Source organism: Amblyomma mixtum, chromosome 4 (assembly GCF_055824585.1).
Source record: "Amblyomma mixtum isolate Tamu chromosome 4, ASM5582458v1, whole genome shotgun sequence".
Taxonomy (NCBI): Eukaryota; Metazoa; Arthropoda; class Arachnida; order Ixodida; family Ixodidae; genus Amblyomma; species Amblyomma mixtum.
This window is the reverse complement of record NC_143015.1, coordinates 148,808,644-148,825,268: the sequence shown is the minus strand read 5'-3', so window position 1 is coordinate 148,825,268 and position 16,625 is coordinate 148,808,644. Positions and strand designations below refer to the sequence as shown.

Genomic DNA, 16,625 nt, shown 5'->3' with positions numbered 1-16,625 from the left:
AGCGATCCAATTCTCTTTCCTTTAGGAGGCAATTTATCAAACTTTGGCGAAGAAATAAAGCTAGTGATCATAATACCGGCAGAGAGCTGCAGTGCTGGACGAAAATTTCAAGCGGGAAATAAACGGGAAAAATGGCGAGCTATTATTCGATTAGTATAGTGCATCCATGCAAGAGAAAGAAAAGAAAAAATTTGGCGACCAAAACCGGAGGAGTGAAAATTTTATTGCAGCTCCAGGTGGGCTGGACAATCTACGAATGCAGGCTTTCACTGGACGTTGCGTTGTCCAAAAGCTGGTTTACTTCGAACGTTATTACTCGTACCCACTATAGGATTGGTAACCGTATCCGTACTCATTTTCGTAATCATATGGGTCGTAGTAATTCGGTTTATAATCATTATAATAATAAGCGTAGTCATACTTTTGTTTAGGAACTCGGCACGTCACCTTTGATTTAAGGCTGACACAACGTCCTTTCGAGCATATGCCTTTTGTGCATTTATTGTTCTTCCTTCTAGACCTGGATGTTTTAACGGGCGGCTGGAAAAAAAAAATTGTGCACAGAAATTCAGCAACACAAGAAGTAGACCAGCTCCTTAAATTAGTGTTTGCCACGTTTGCACTGGCGTACAACACTATAGCATTTTGTAATCCTGTAATTGCCTTACCGAAAGTACGTTGCGACTATAGTGTAAGATATTTATATTGTAATTTTAACCCATCTGGAGTTGGTGACTGCAGTTTAAATATGAATGGAAGGATTCCTGATAATTCTTGCTTGGTCCTCAATCAAAAATTCTACAAGGCAGTATGTGGTGTTACACCAAGGTGGAAATTCAAACATGGTTCTGATGTTCCCGGGCTGGTGTTTTTGGGCTTGAAAAACCCGCCAGTCTGTGTCTGGTGTTAAAACTCGAAGACAAGGTTTGGTTCCTCCGGGTTGATGTTTATGAGCGTAGAAATCAACTAGGTGTCCGGTGTTAACACCAGAATACATGGTTTGGGGCTGGTGTTTTCATGCATGTAGGCATACAGGTTAGTGACACGAGCGTGGCATATGTCCTGCTGCCTGTATGCTGTTGCCAGGTGCATTCGGTATGTATGGTGAGACATAATGATGCATTATATGGAGAAATTTGCACAGGGAAAAAATCCCATGCCCACTTCTCTGATGAAAAACAATATATCTTAAAAAAATATTTTAAAGACATACTGGAAATATATGCCTAAAATTATAAAAAAATATGTCACCTAAAAGGTGCCTAGAGCATGTTTCAAATAGGTCAAAATATTCCAAAGCAAACTTAAATTTTAAGAAATGAAGAGTCCTCGCAAATAAATTTGGAGTGCACTTCAAGCCATCGTGGAACATTCTAGTGTAGAAATCTCGTTTCGAGGAACAGTCAAAACAGATCATTTTGTGTCACTCTTTCGCTTATCATAACTTTAGCAGGCAGATAACCACCATATAGAATGCGTGTGGAGAACGTGATAGCATTAGGCAGGCATGTACGTCTTGAGTAGCAGTGGGTCCGAACATGTCAGCGGAAAGGACCCTGACACGTAGGGCCGGCCGAGTTTTATAGATCCCGGAGTAGTGCTAATTGAGAGCTCGACTCCTGATCGATGCCTGGCGCAAGTTGCGACTAGCAGTTCTGTTGTAGATCCCGCGCAGATCCGAAAGCCCTCAGTCCCGCACTTTTGTGAAAATCAAGGAATCCGCGTTCTTTGCCTCACAAGCGCTTCCCCGGCAAAGATGGGACCTCTTCGGGGGGTATATATCAGGCAAACTAAATGGTGCTCCCCAGAGGGCAACCTAGAAGGCCGGTTGGCAGCCTAAGTCACGCGACCTTGCGACGTCATCACAACGTGCCCACTAGATAGTGAGCAAACTACGTTGCGCACCGTTGCAGGGGGCAGTTAAATGAATGATTGGTCGCCCGGGAATATAAAGCTCGCTCGACAAGGCCCACCGCTGGGCGCACCTGCCATCGCAGGGCAGTGGCGCATCGCTTAACCGCTGCACCACTGCGCAAGGAGTGGTATATGGGGATTCCCAGGGATCTATGAATGTAAAGCAGAGAATGACATTCGGCATATGTAAGACGCTATCATATCATACCCTCAAGGTGGCGCTTAAGTGTCTCTAATTTTTTTTCTTATAGATGATGCTTTTAACGCTTATCGCATTGAGAGCTTCATCGAGCAAATCGTTGAGTCTGCGGACTCAGTGCTTCGCTGCGCTGTCCAACAACTTAAATCCGTCTCACGCTGAAAAGCCACCCTGAAACTCTTCTGCAAGCTTACCTGAATACAGTGTATTTCCAAAGTGTCACAAATATATTAAGCGAAAATATTGTATTTGTGACATATTTGTAAAAATGTAGAAAATTGCACTCGTAGCATGCTTCAAAAGAATGCATTTTGCTATTTATGTATAGACATAAAACAACCAAAACTTTATGTGAATTTAATATGTTCGAAATGAGTATTTAGCACATCATTTTTTCGCTTTGGGATAGTTTAGGCTGGAGTTTTAGGAATCTCGCATTGAAATGATATTATGTTCGTTCCGTGGTGACCGCCATACATGTTTCCTTTCCATCTCGAGTAAGTGATGCATTTCCAGGATTACCTCGCTATTTTGAATGAGTGCTCGCAACGACTGTTTTATTAAATATGCCACTACTTGTCATGCTTAAAGGGACCCTGAAATGGTTTCTTCAATCATATTTTTTTTGCAACAACTCTGTAGAGGTGGTCTCTGCGAGTGTTCTAGTCTGATTCCGAAAGCTGCGCGTGGAACCAATAATTTACAAACAATTTTTCAAACTTGCCGCTCACAGCTGATTAGGGCGACACCTCACCGCGCGTTTTTACCCGCCCCTACCACATGACGTAAACTGGGCAGCCTTGGCCATGGACTGGGCGACCCTTCTCATTGGCTCTGCCAATTGACGTCACGCGCAATTTTTGCAATATTTTATTTGAAACTGAGCACTGATGCTCCTTGAAATACTATTTTATTGATTGCTTATTATTTTTTAAAACACACGTATACAGAGGTAAGAATCCAGCGCATTTCTTGAAATTAAAGTGGTACTTCCGGTAAAGAAGGAAATCCGTCTGCTCACAAAAGCATGTGTTCTCGTCGAATCTTGGCGCCCGCCTTTGCGATTTTCCTAGCTGCGCCGACGAGTCGCTGCTATAGTGTACTAGAATTATATATATCGCTGCTGTCGTCGCCCTGTGGGTCTCGGTATGGCGTGTACTGAAAGGCTCGAAGCCCATCTCAGCGGTGGCTGCACGCAGCCGCGCTTCGAGCTCCGGATCCATGCCGTTCGAGCAGCAATCAGGAGACACATGTGCGAACTTGGACGCTAGGCCTATATCTCGTTCCGCGTCGAAGCCGCAGCGGCCGGCGCTTCGGATGTCGCCTGAGCTATAATAAAAGGCTTACTCTACACATCGCTTTACAGTCAACCGCATCATCTCACAGTAAAGTAATAGTATGGTCACTTTCCGCGACGCCTTCAGCCACGAAGCGAGCGGGCGCCAGGCGAGCCGGACCCCAACGTCAGGCCAGCGGCAGCTGCAAGGCGTTGTGGCCAGAAATTTGCTCGTATCACAGTTGTTACCTTTACCAGCAGCTCAGTATTGGTCAGCGATCCTCAAAAATGACACATTTTTCATATTTCTTGGCCTAGGGTTTATTATTTACGTCAAGAACACTCTTTAGCTCATTTTTTATGACGCCGGCAGACCTGATCCAGGCCGGTCGGCCGGCCGGCACGCTCGGCGTACTTGACGTTCGCACAAGGAAATACAAAACAGCCATTCTACCAGAGATGATGCTTCCTAGATTCGAGCAACGACAGCATGTCTGTTCAAAAGTGGATCTTTCGGCAACGACACCGACTGCGGCAACGCCGGGCGACGAACTGCGCGCTGGTCCCAGGCTGCCCTAGTCGTCGCTAGGCCTAATGGTTTCGCATCGAAGTCGTGGATGACGGCGCTTCGGAAGTCGCTTGCGCTATATTAAAATGCCTACTCTTCACATCGCTTTACTGCGAACTCGTCCCATAATAGAATATATGTTCGATTTCCACGACGCCTTCAGCAACGGAGCTAGCAGGCGGCAGGCGAAGCGTCGCAGCAGCACCAAAGCGGCTATGGGATGAAATCTGCCAGTATCGCATTCATCACTTTTACGATCAGCTCGGTATTGGCCAACGACCGTCAGAAGTGATGTATTTTTGACATGCATCTATCCCAGGGCTTGCTATAAACGTGAACAAAGAATACTAACGCGTTTTTCACTCGCCGGCGGCCGGCATCAAGGCTGGCAGGCCGGCCCGGCGTGGCGCGGCCCCGAGCGCACCGAGGAGCGCGCTGTACGTCATCATGACGCTGCCGCTCTCCGCGCGCGCTTTGGCTACCGCTTCCCGTCGTTGCGTCTGCCGCGCGCGGCTCGTCGTTGACATCTAGAAAGTTGCACGCAGGCGACGAGGTGCGATCGGACGTTGCGACGCCGTTCGCAACAGCGCACCGCAGTGAATCGCACTCACTTTCGCACATGTGTCTACGACCACCGGAAGTAAACAAGCAGAGCGCCATTGCTTGACGTATGCATGGGCGGAGCATCGGCCCGTCTTTTCTTTTTTTTTTCGGAGCGAGCCCCGCGTGTATGAGTTGAGAGTGGTATGTGGGGGAGAGGAGGAACATAATTTTTAATCCGCGATATCTTCGGTGTTGATGGAGTTCGCTTAACAATTTTTGCGGTGCGGCGACAAGTGATGGAATACCGATCTCTCGTGGGCTTTTGCTAACCTTGGCAAAGAGCTTTTCAGGGACCCTTTAAAGGGCAACCCGGCGATTTCTCGATGTGCATCGATTGAAATGAAATTTTAAGTCTGTATTCTTTACGATAGTCTGATGCCTCATGTAAAATGTCGCACCTGAAACCGGCGTAGTTTTCCCGCAAGCGAATTTTGAAGACAAGCGCTCTTCGACGCGAGCTGACGCGAGCGGCACCCACTGATCGAGCAACTTCTACAGGCCACCCTGTTCTGTGACGTCACTGGCGGGGCGGCGTGTCAAGCTGGTTGGGCGCGCGCTAGCGCTGGCAGTGCAGGGGAAAACTGAAAATTGGTTTTGAGGAAAGTAAATGACGCAGTAATCGACACCCGAACCGCGACATAAGGGAGGAGTGAAAGAAGAAAGGAAGAAAGAGGTCCGTAGTGGAGCTCTCCGGAATTATTTCGACCACCTGTGCAATTTCGCGCCATCTCAACGTGCCTGATGTGATTTGTACGCCAGAGTGATGGGTCACGGCAACTTCTGTTGTGCTGTGGGGTGCACAAATTCTTGATCTGTCACAACGGGCGTGATCTGGCGTAGGTTTCCTAGCGATAAGAACCTTCGCGGCAAGTTGGTGAGAGCTGTGCGCCGTGTAAACTGGTCTCCGAGAAAGCATTCCCGCTTGTGCTCAGAACATTTCGCGCCAGATTGCTATGAAGACAGCGTGTAGTTTAAAGAGAGCTTTGGACTCGCTAAGGCTTCGTTCAACTGGCGCTTGAAGGCATATTCTGTGCCAACGTTATTCTAGTACAACCGCCTATCGCAGCGGCCAGCTGAACGAAGCGCGGCCGTCAAGAAGAAGCGGTATGTTGGATTGTAGAACTGTAGCTGGCGTGAACACACTTCCAAAAGCTCGCCGTCGAGAAAAAGCTTCGCAGAGAGGACTGTTGGTGATGCATGCCCCTGTAAGGACGTTGTGCACCGCGGCAACGTTCCGGCAGCAGATTCTTTCATCAGGCTGGGTCGGCCGGCACTGGCCACACGAACAGCTGTCGGCGGGAGCATCTCATTAACTTGTGTTCTGACGACTCTGTCACAAATGCATGCACGAGAAATGACTCAAGTAATCACTTCAGACCGAGTTCAGACCGTTCAGATCGAGTTCAGACCGTCTCCGTGCTGCAGGTGACGCGGCCTGTGGTGTGACTCGGCTGGCTCGCGCGGCGGTGGATCATACCTGAAAGGCGACTCGTCCAGTCCAATATCGCCGAATGAGTCGTCTTCTAAAGACTCGCTGGTCTCGGAAAAGCTGTCCTCCGCGCTTTCAGTCATGTCGACAGCGCGGCTCAGGGTAGTTGTGATATCTTCGGGGACTTCACAGCGCGGCGAACCCGCTCGTGACGTCACAGTCAATACCGCACGAAGGCACCTTCCCGGTTTCGGTTTTGCGGTTTCGGTTTCGAGTTTTGCGTTTTTTGTTGTTTAAAAATTATTTTACGGTTGCTTTTGAAAACCTTGTATCGTACACATTACAGGAGGTTCTTAGGAACACAAAACAGCCATTAACTTAAAATGGCCGAAAAATCGCCGGAGTCGCCCTTTAAGTATTGCCTCACCTATTAGCATTTTCAAGCACAAAACGTTGGTGAAATATTATCGGGCCTATATTTATGTTGCGCATTTAGAGCTTTTTCTAGATTGTAACTGTCCTTCCGATCTGAATAAAAACGCGCAGGATTTCTAACTCTGAGTAAGAGAAGCTAAATGTAAGACTTCAACGAAACAGAGTTCTACAACCAAGTTTGAGACGAACGCCACACATTGGGTTTTCAAGTTAAACAGCGTACTATAGCAATAGGTGCCTGGTCTTTCAGGATGCTTGAATAATTCATAAAAAATAACAACATCCGGGATCTTACTTTCAGGCAAGGTGTTCCGTCGCGAATTGCGTACTTGTAGCCATTGCAGTAGGTCTGACAGGTGATCGGGTACTGGAAATAACAGAAGGAAGGAAACAATAGCAGAAATTGTAACATTTGTTGGAGTAAAACTGCAGCTTCAGATGGAGTTGAAGTGTAAGCTCTATGAAAATTTCTTCGCGAAAAACGGAATTAAAACATACAGAAGCCACCGGTGAAAGACAAGGCTCATTACAAATAGCTGAGAGGCCTCGGTCTTTCACTAGTTGTAAGCGCCGCTGATGCGATCAACGATTTTGTATAAGTAGGAACAACGCCGGTATGCAGATGGGGCAAAAAATACCTACTCACCTCGTAACCCTTGTACTCTAGAACTCGACGACAACAACCGTTTTTGTCACAGGATAATCCTGAAACATAAATAACCCAGTGTCATTAGAGTGAATTTGGTTTCGGTTGTTGTGTAATTACATAATATTAAAAGAACTGAGCTAACTATTTCTAGCTTACATAAGAAACAGCAACCCATAATCTGAAAGACGTGTGTGCTCCTATTATAAAGAGCCATATCTCTTCACGCCACTACCTTCAAAGAAACTAATTGAGAGTTTTTTATTATTGATGAGAATCTATTCAACTCATGCCACATACGCCCACGTTGGTACCCCCCAAACATTACATATGATATGCCATGAGGCCAGAAGCAGCGACGAATATATGTAAGAGTTTGGCCGCTAATCTCTCAAATGTCGTACGTGTGAAATGAAATGCATGCATAGGAAGTTATACATAATAAAATCAAGAAAAGATAAGGATGCTTATCACTATCAAACGGTAGTATACGAAAATAAAAAAGTTCAATTGAGCGCAGCAGTGGAGCCCAAATCTTGTTATTCCTAGCAGGCGAATGACAGAACATTATCTTAATTCTTATTTCATAGTGAGTCCATATTTCATACTTGGAGGTTTGTTTTCTTTAGCAATGAAAACCTCTACTTGAGTGCTACATCGAGTATCAATACAAGTTCAAAATATTTTTCCATTGCGCACTGCTTGCTTGTACTGCACCAGAAATGCTATTATAAGCGTTAAAAACCAATATTTAGTATGCGTATTCGCAGAAACAAATTTCCGCTAAAACAATTTTTGTAGCGATAGCTACATTACCCGCATTCTCGCCGTTTTGCTGTGGGCCGTCGGCACCAGTTGTGCGCGTGCGCGAGGAGCCGAGTGACGTCACAGCCGCGCAGCTGGTGCGCCGCGTACCGCGCCACTGGCCTCCGACCGAGAGGAGCCGCCGAGTGACGTCACAGCTGCCGGCGCCGCGCGCCGACACAGCTCGCCTCCGACCCGCACAGAGACTGCGCACCTCTCGCTGCGCATATCCTGGCATAGCTGAGCTAAGCCACTGCTAATTTTATTTGTCATATTTTGTTGTGCCTCAACTGCCCCTTTCCCGCTGCTATTAGTATGTCCTGGTTCGGTACTTTGACGACGCAGTGAAACGATACCGTCATCATCATCATCATCAGCCTGAAGACGTCGACTGCTAGGCAAAGGCCTCACCCATGTCTCTCCAACTGACCCATCAGGTGCACTCGCAAATTACTCTAACTGGCGGTCACTCGCTCAATCTGCACGGAAGTATCTAACCGCAACTTTCTAACCAGTTTCTAACCAACTTTCTAACGCGCTTTTTTTGTTCGATAACGGCCTCAACTTGGCCACATAAGTAAATAAATAAATAAATGTCATAAATTTTGATGGAAATATAAAATCTGAAAATATATATAAATAAATATCCTAACAACTTACCGTGCTTTGGGAGCTTGCCTGTGAAAAAAAAACATTAGGAGATAAATTAGAAGTGGAGATTCGCATGTGTTATAATAATAAAAGTAATTGGAACACAGTTTTGAATTATGCAGTCAGTGCTGCGAGTTGGTGAGCGTTATGTCAGAAATTTTAACATCGACAATGACCAGGTCACCAGCGTAAAGGCAAAATCGCCCTTTCACAGAGGCCAAGATCCTCGGTCCGTGGCCACAACAGTCAACTGCCATCAAGGCTTACAAGGCACTCTTTCGCTTTTTGAGAGCGACTGTCTTAATTGACAGATTGTGATTATTTCCCTTTACTTCTCTCTTTCCTCTTTAATTCCCCTCATTCCCTTCCCCTGTGCAGGGTAGCCAACCGGAATCCTTTCTGGTTAACATCCCTGCCTTTCCCTCTCTCTCTCTCTAGGGCCACTTAGCTATATTACACACGCTCCTGCTTGTTAATTTGCTTGTTTGGCACTAAACAATAGCGACATATATGCATCAGTAAGAAGAAAATTCGGATGCAACGCCGGTACTTAAAATGATAATGGAAGTTCAACACACAAATGAAAAGAAGGTGTGGCAGGCACTTACGTTTGGTTCGCTTAGCACGCTTTGTGCCTGAAAGCAAAATTATTTATTTGTGGTGATGAGCATTCATATGCTATACAGGAAGAAATGCAAGGTTTTTTTTTCATTATTTTGCTGACTGTAGTGCTCCGCTGAAGCTAAGAAACATCGGTTTACGGAGGATAAATTTGTGGACAGCGCACGGAACCTACGATTTTGCCACAGCACACAAAATATTTATGTTCCAGCGTTTATTTTCTAAATGCCCTTAAAAGAAACATAAATATGAAAGGAAATTGAATAATAACAATAATAATAATTTATTTTGTCACCGTTAATTGAAATACATGCGAGACAAACCGATCTAAGCCATTGCATGTCTTGCATGACCATGCCTAAAACATACATGGCATGCAAAGCATGAATCATGAGTATAGACAAAAAAAAGAAAAGCACACTAATAATCAGTTTATCGATGCAAACAAAACTAAAAAGGACATAAAGGTGCAGAATTCTCCCGGAGAAAGAAACTGCATTAATCCTAAAACTAACTCTACCATTAATTGTTCAGTAATTCTCTCGGCTTTCCTTTGGAATTAGCCGTAATGATTTCATCCGGCAGGTTGCTAAGAGTATCCGGAACATAAGCGCATCGCCTGGCCGCACCGTACCTCGTAGTTGAACGAGGAACAACGTAACGGTTACATTTTTTAATTTGTCTCGTCGGGGTAGTTTTCTCGTCGGGGGGTAGTCTGTTTAAATTCACTATACCAATAATGCTTAACGACAACTGCGTCAATGAACAACGATTTGAATTTCGGGAGCCCTAGTCCATGAAATATATTTGCGGTTGACAAAATAAGTGTGTTATAAGCAACGTTTTTAAGAATATTTTTTGGGAATGCGGTCAATCGTGCATATCGAACGATCCGAGCAAAATACAAAGATAAACACACTATACCTCAATAGCTGTACAAATGCTCTTTGCACAGTAAAAGGAACAAAACTTTTTATATAAAACAACAACCATGCCACTGACCTCTATTTAGAACAAAGATGAGATAAGTGGTGATGCCAGATTAAGCTACTGCCGAAAGACACTCCTCGATATTTAATACATTCCACATAGGCAATAGGTGAATATTTAGGAGACACACAGTTTGAAATAAGTAAGTAAATAGGAATGTCAATAACAGTTGTCTTTAGTGGGGAACGAAAACAGACGAGCTGTGTTTTTTGGATGTTGACAGCAATTCCATCACCAGAAAACTAGCACATTGCACTGCCAATGTCATTTTGCAACATACCAGAGACCATTTTGTAGAAAATGCTTGGTTAGTAACACTGTGTCAACAGCATATTGACACACCAAACGTTTAGAAACGGCCAAAGGGAAGTCATTGACAGAAATATTAAACAGCATTGGAGATACAATTGGCTCCTAAGGTACACCGGTATTCAGCGGCAACTTGCAACTGAAAACGCCCTTATCATCGGTAGCGACCTCTTGATAACGACTGTTGAGGTAGTTTCCGAGAATGTGGTAAAAAGGCCCACGGGATTCTAACCATTAAAGCTTTCTTAACAAGATTTGATGGTTCAGGGAGTCAAATGTTTTCGCTATATATATGACGTGAGCACATGCAAAAAGATTATGATCAAACGCTGAAAAGAGTTCATCCGATAGCTCCCCAAGAAGAGCCACAGTACTACGCCCAGAGAAACCCAAACTGGTGGCCATTCAGGACAGAAAATTTGTAAAGAAAACACATAGTGAAGAAAAGAAATTTTTCAAGGACCTGGGGAATTACAGGTAAGACAGAAATTGACGGGTAGATTTCAATCTTATTTTTATTTCCTACTAGTGTAGGGGTAAAACAACTGCAGTTTTCAGCCGTTCAGGAATTTCGTCACTTTCCGAGAAACCGTTCAGCATGCAAAGGATATCTCACAGAGCATTAAAGTTCCTCCGAGAGATGTGTAAGGGTATTCCATCTTATCCAGTGGGCTTGCTAGGACGGAAACTGAAAAGCATCTATTCAAATTCACATTTTGAGACCCTATGAAGGAAAGCTGACGCAGGTATGGATCGCATTAACGAACTAGAGCTAGTAGATGGAGTAACAGCCCTTTGCGACGCTTTTACAAAGTACCTTTTGAAAGCATCTGCTGCTGGCGGAGGCTGACGAATAGAACATTAGAATTCACACCTCTGCGAATATTTATCACAGAACAAGTTTTGGTCACATAATCTGAAGATTGCTGAAACTGATAAAAGAAAGTAACGGGGCCTTGCGCCACGCAAAATGGTGACAAATCTGTTTCTTGCCGACCTGTATTCCAAACGCAGAGATAGGTTTCTAGGACTTCTTTTGCACCGTTTACACAAACTATCTTGATACGGAATTCCATTAAGAATTTCCGGCCACATCCTGCAGTGGCCCTTTCTGACTGTTTTAGTTACCAATCGAGTGGATTATAGTTCAAAGTTTCTCAGCTGCATACAAATTTTTTCATAGACTGTGCCCGTTCAAATATCCTTAACTAAAGATGCCCAATCAAACGAAGCTATAAGATTATCAGTCGAGCTTGGATTCATTGGCTATGGGAAATACATATGCACCAGCCAGAAGAAAATAGCGTATAGGTAGTTCAAGACGCGTTCTGTAAAGCAAGACGGCATGCGACGAAATGGTGGGCGACGAACCTTTGTAAAATCGCACATGACCGAAATGAGGATTCAGGAGCCCTGACTGCTGTGTGATCATGGCATGACTGCACTAGTCAATTACTTAACTAGATCCACTTTAGTAGAAACTCCAATTGCACATTCTAGACTATAAGCAGACACTTCGATAGGTAACCATTTACAGACACTTTCGGAGGGCGTAAAATGCTGATATTAAGGTCCCCAGTCAAAGAGAACTTGTCCACGGCAGTCCAACCCAGCAAGGTTTTTTCAAGCACAATAAGTAACCGTGAAAGGGTGGAGGTAGGCCGTGACTAAAGAGATAAACGATACACAGAAAATGACCCTTTACAGACTTTGACCATTAGAGACTCAGCATGCTGAAAAGATGCATCTACAGGGGTAACAACAGTTTTCATTCACGAAAACACCAATACGTCCCCCACGACGTACGTTTCGTGCAACAGAATGGGCCGAAAATCTCTGCAAGGTGAATGCATCAAGGCAAGACCGAAAAACACTAATTTCAGTTATTACAAACACGTCACAAAGCAAGCTGCAGATTCATCGATAAAAAACTTTTCCCAACCGTGAAACAACGACACGTGTTGTATCGGAATTCTTTAAATGAAATAAAATTGGTTGTTCATAGAACGAAAAGGGCCAATGGGTAAAACATGTTTTCCAGATCTGCTCGTTTACCGATTCGAAAAAGAGATGCTGTTTTTCGTTTTTCTCGCGAAAATTTTCCTTCCCTTCACCCAACACAACTGATAACACTCGGCCTTTGTCTTCGGCCTGCTTTCCAAAAAAGGTCGCGGTAAGCCTTAGTCAAGTTTATTGAAAAAGATCTTTGGAAGCGATTAATCTTCACGGACTGCTTGAACTTACTGCGAGCGTCTAACCATTTTTTTTTCCAGGCTGCTGAAGTGAAGCGCACTAGAACCACTGGTGTACCATCAGTTTCAGGTTTTAAGCGATGGGCAGCCGCGATGTCAGAAAAAAATCCCAGCCAATTCCGGTTTCGATGCCTAGTTGCAGTAGTGTTTGTGTCAAGTTTTCACTGTTCTTCTCAAGCAAACCATGAATCTCAAGATACAATCTTCTGCTGTATTGTTCGATTTCATTTTGATTTTCCTCAAGTGTCTGTATTAAAGCTAACTGAGCAAACCCAGGTGCTTTCAAAGCTTCCAGTTCAGCTCCTTGAGGCAGTTGAAGTTCTTCACTATCCTGCTGATGTGTCAAAATGGAATCGCACTTCTCAGATAGAAACCACACCGATAATTCGAGCTGCCGGTATGATTTAGAGACCACCGTGAACTCTCCCTGCATCAGTGGGAGAGAATCAACTTTCTTATAAAAAAACCGGCAGCGATTCTATACTTTTCGTGATTTCGCTAAGCTCATTCAGCTGTGAGGGCTCTGGCCCACAGTCTTCATCAGTAGTCTCAGTAACGCTATTGATTATCCTTTTGTTAGCTCGACAAGTTTTGCGTACCCAAACTTCTCTGTTTGTTTGGCCCATGGTAGTAAACGTGTGAACGGCTATTCAAGAGCATTACTCTTCGCGATGATATGAAAATTGGCAGTCCTCACATGACATGAGTTTTCCATCAGCAGGAAGAGGGTTTTGACCAGCAATCCAATTATCATAATTTGCCATTGTGACAGGAAAAACAAGAACAACCGCTACAATGGATTGGAATTCTACCGCAGAAAAATGCCAACAAAACTAATAGCAGATCAGTCCGGGAAACGGTTCATCCATGGAAGCCTTGCTAAAACAAACTCAGCCAGCGTCGCTCACCGGAAGAATAGCAGGAGATTCTGGACACCCGCCGCAACCGTCGTTGAAACCACCAGCATGTGTTGACGCCTCGCAGAAAGCAACGAGTAGAAACTACTATGACGAGCAGGGGAGCGATACAGGCACTTTTCCTTTGAGAGGCAGCCAGCAAGCAGAGCACGCACGCACCCCAACGATAACCGCGGCTATCCGACCTGCTCGGGAACTCTCGAAGGAATGAAGCGGTGGGCGCGCTCATCGGACGAAAAGTTGTGGCCGCTACCTAAGCCCCGTAGCAGCCACCGTGACTATTGAAAGCGTGTGTATCTGCCCCGCGGAAACAAGCCAGTAGCGACTATGACGAGAAGGGGGGCGAGACATACAACTTTCCGTTGAGCGGCAGCCAGAAAACACCGCACGCATGCGCACCAACGAACACCGAGGATAACCGACGTGCTAGGGAACTACGATGAAAATCAAGAATAATAAGAATACTAGTAGTAATTATCCTCAGCCGAAAAAAAAATAAATTTGTTTAGAGCATTTATTTATTTATTTATTTATTTATTGTACCCTCAGGGCCATAGGCATTACAGAGGGGAGTGGGTTAATTAGGATAAAGAACAATGAATACAATACAGTGAAAACAGGTAGTACAGAATAAATTTTCTCCAAATTAAAACAAACAACATTCACAAAGCGTAAATAACATAAAATCAATGTACATAACACAGTAGAAACAGATATTACACATGAATCAACTTCTTTCAGAATAAACAATGTTAGCTATTGCGTCGTGAAAGGTTTTGTTATCTGCAATGGCTGCAATATCGGGGGGAAGGCGGTTCCATTCCACAGATGTGCGAGGAAGATATGAGTGAAAAGAAGATTTGGTGTGGCATGTTGGGATGCCAACCTTGTGGCGGTGATCGATGCGACGTGAAATGTATTCTGGGGGTGATATGAAATAGTCGTGAAGCGTAACGTGATGATATAGCTTGTGAAATAGTGTTAGGCGACCAACTTTACGGCGAGATTGTAACGGTGGGAGTGACACGTTAGATTTCATGGCTGTGATGCTTGCCGTACGGTTGTAATTTGAAAGAATGAAGCGAACGGAATTATTTTGGACTAGTTCCAAGGAATATACAAGGTTATCATGTGTAGGGTCCCATATTGATGCTGCGTATTCTAGTTTAGGACGTATAAGTGTTTTATAGAGTATAAGCTTAAGAGATGAGGGAGCGGCTGAGAAATTGCGAAGAAGAACTGTAAATACCCCGAAAAGTAGGAGAATAAATTAATGAAAGAAAATTGAATAATACTAATAATAGCAATTATATTATTTTAGTCCCCCGATGGAACCGGGTACAGAATATATATAGTAAAAGCTGCACCTTGAATACCTCGCTGACTCAGCCAGGGATACCCGGCTGCTAACTTCGGTAACAAATGTTCCTCATATTTACAACAGATAACTTTTGCAGAACAGCGTAGGCTCGACAGACATTTGCTGCAAGGAAAACCCAATGCATGATGTTTTGGAAGATGGTTTGATGCGACTCACAAAACTTGCGGTAAATGCAACATTAGGAAGCCAAAAGAGACAATAAAAATGTAGTCTGGGCGTTCTTTCGAAGTTTTATTTGTTCACTTCCCCAACAGCCCATTAGATACAGTCAATAGCGCTAATATATTAGGTCGCCGTATTCAGTAATAATAAATGGCGCTCGAGGACAGCTGAAAATGAATACTGTCGAGAACTTACTTGTGGTTGTCTTCATGGTGGTTGTGCCTGAAAGGAAGGAAAAATATTTATCTTTATAAAATGGGAATATGCAAAATATGTCTATTCTTTTGATGTCCGGTCTTCCACAGACGTAAAAGTTGATACAGTATTTTTCTGATCTTACACCTCGGATTTAATCTTTGTTGCCATTTTTTCTGAGAGAAAATCATTTACTGTTCATAGTATTATCTTAACTTAGCAAAGCGCAATTAAAAGACAGGGACAAGAAGAAGAAGCACACATGACAAGTATTATCTGGACAGAGGGCTTCTCTCATAATTTTTTGTTAAAAACACTTGCTAAATGAGGCCTGTAGACGGGTGGTCTCATATTGACAAAAAATTGTGAACGATGAATGATCGCTAGCATGACACGAGGACATTTCAGAGCCAGAAATGTCTCGTTGGATTCGCATCACAACAGAAGAAAAACGGTGGTTAGTGTATGTGCATACAATGGAGTGTAGACGTGTGAGGCAGGAGCACAAACAGGAACTCCAAAGGAGAATATTTTCGCTAAGCAGCCTTCGATAAACACAATTTTTTTTCTGACACAGTATGTGTGCGTGTTTCATTATGCCCTGCCAGTTATTTCTTATGTTTTCAGAAGCTTCAACAGTAAGCTAAGACTGCGGGCGGTAGAAGGTTGAAAACGAACACAGTAAAAAAATTGGAGGCAACGCTTAAGCTCCACTTTAGGGGTATGGCGCGATAGTGTTATAGCTTAATTCCCATATATGCTGAAGGTCACTCTGTAATTTACACTCATAAATGCCTGGGAGTCCTCACACTCTTTCTATCGCAGTGGTGCAGTGGTTAAGCGATGCGCCACTGCCCTGCGATGGCAGGTGCTACGTTCGGTAAGCCTTGTGCGGGCCAGGTTGATCTTCCCGAGCAACCAATCATTCGTTTATCTGCCACCTTCTGCGGTGCGCCGCGTAATTTCCTCACAATGCGGGGGGCAGGTTCTGACGACGCCGCAATGTCACGTGACCTGGGTGGCCCACCTGCCTTCTAGGTGGCTCTCTGGGCACCACCTGCCAGAGCCATGCCCGTGATTTTTAACCCACAACGCTGACCACGACCACACCGAGGCCGCATTTTGTGCGCAACTTGGCATTTAACGCTATCATGTTAATATCGGCTGCTTTTCCACTAGTCAACCCTTCCTCTGCAAAGAAGTTGGTTACTGGCGCCTGGCGCCAGCTCCAGACTGTAAAGTACCCTACCATTTTTTTAAGAAACGTCTTTCC

At 44.4% G+C, this 16,625-nt stretch overlaps 1 protein-coding gene across 1 annotated transcript; it reads right to left on the bottom strand.

The window, feature by feature from the left end:
- Positions 1 to 312: 312 nt before the first annotated feature.
- On the bottom strand, positions 313 to 15,368 carry LOC149348715 (uncharacterized). Its single transcript, XM_089541832.1, has 5 exons — positions 15,353 to 15,368; positions 8,535 to 8,552; positions 7,071 to 7,129; positions 6,720 to 6,791; positions 313 to 540 (listed from the first exon to the last, which is right to left on the bottom strand). Exons 1-5 carry the CDS (start codon positions 15,366 to 15,368, stop codon positions 313 to 315), a joined length of 393 nt encoding a protein of 130 aa, XP_089397958.1.
- Between the last annotated feature and the right edge of the window lie 1,257 nt (positions 15,369 to 16,625).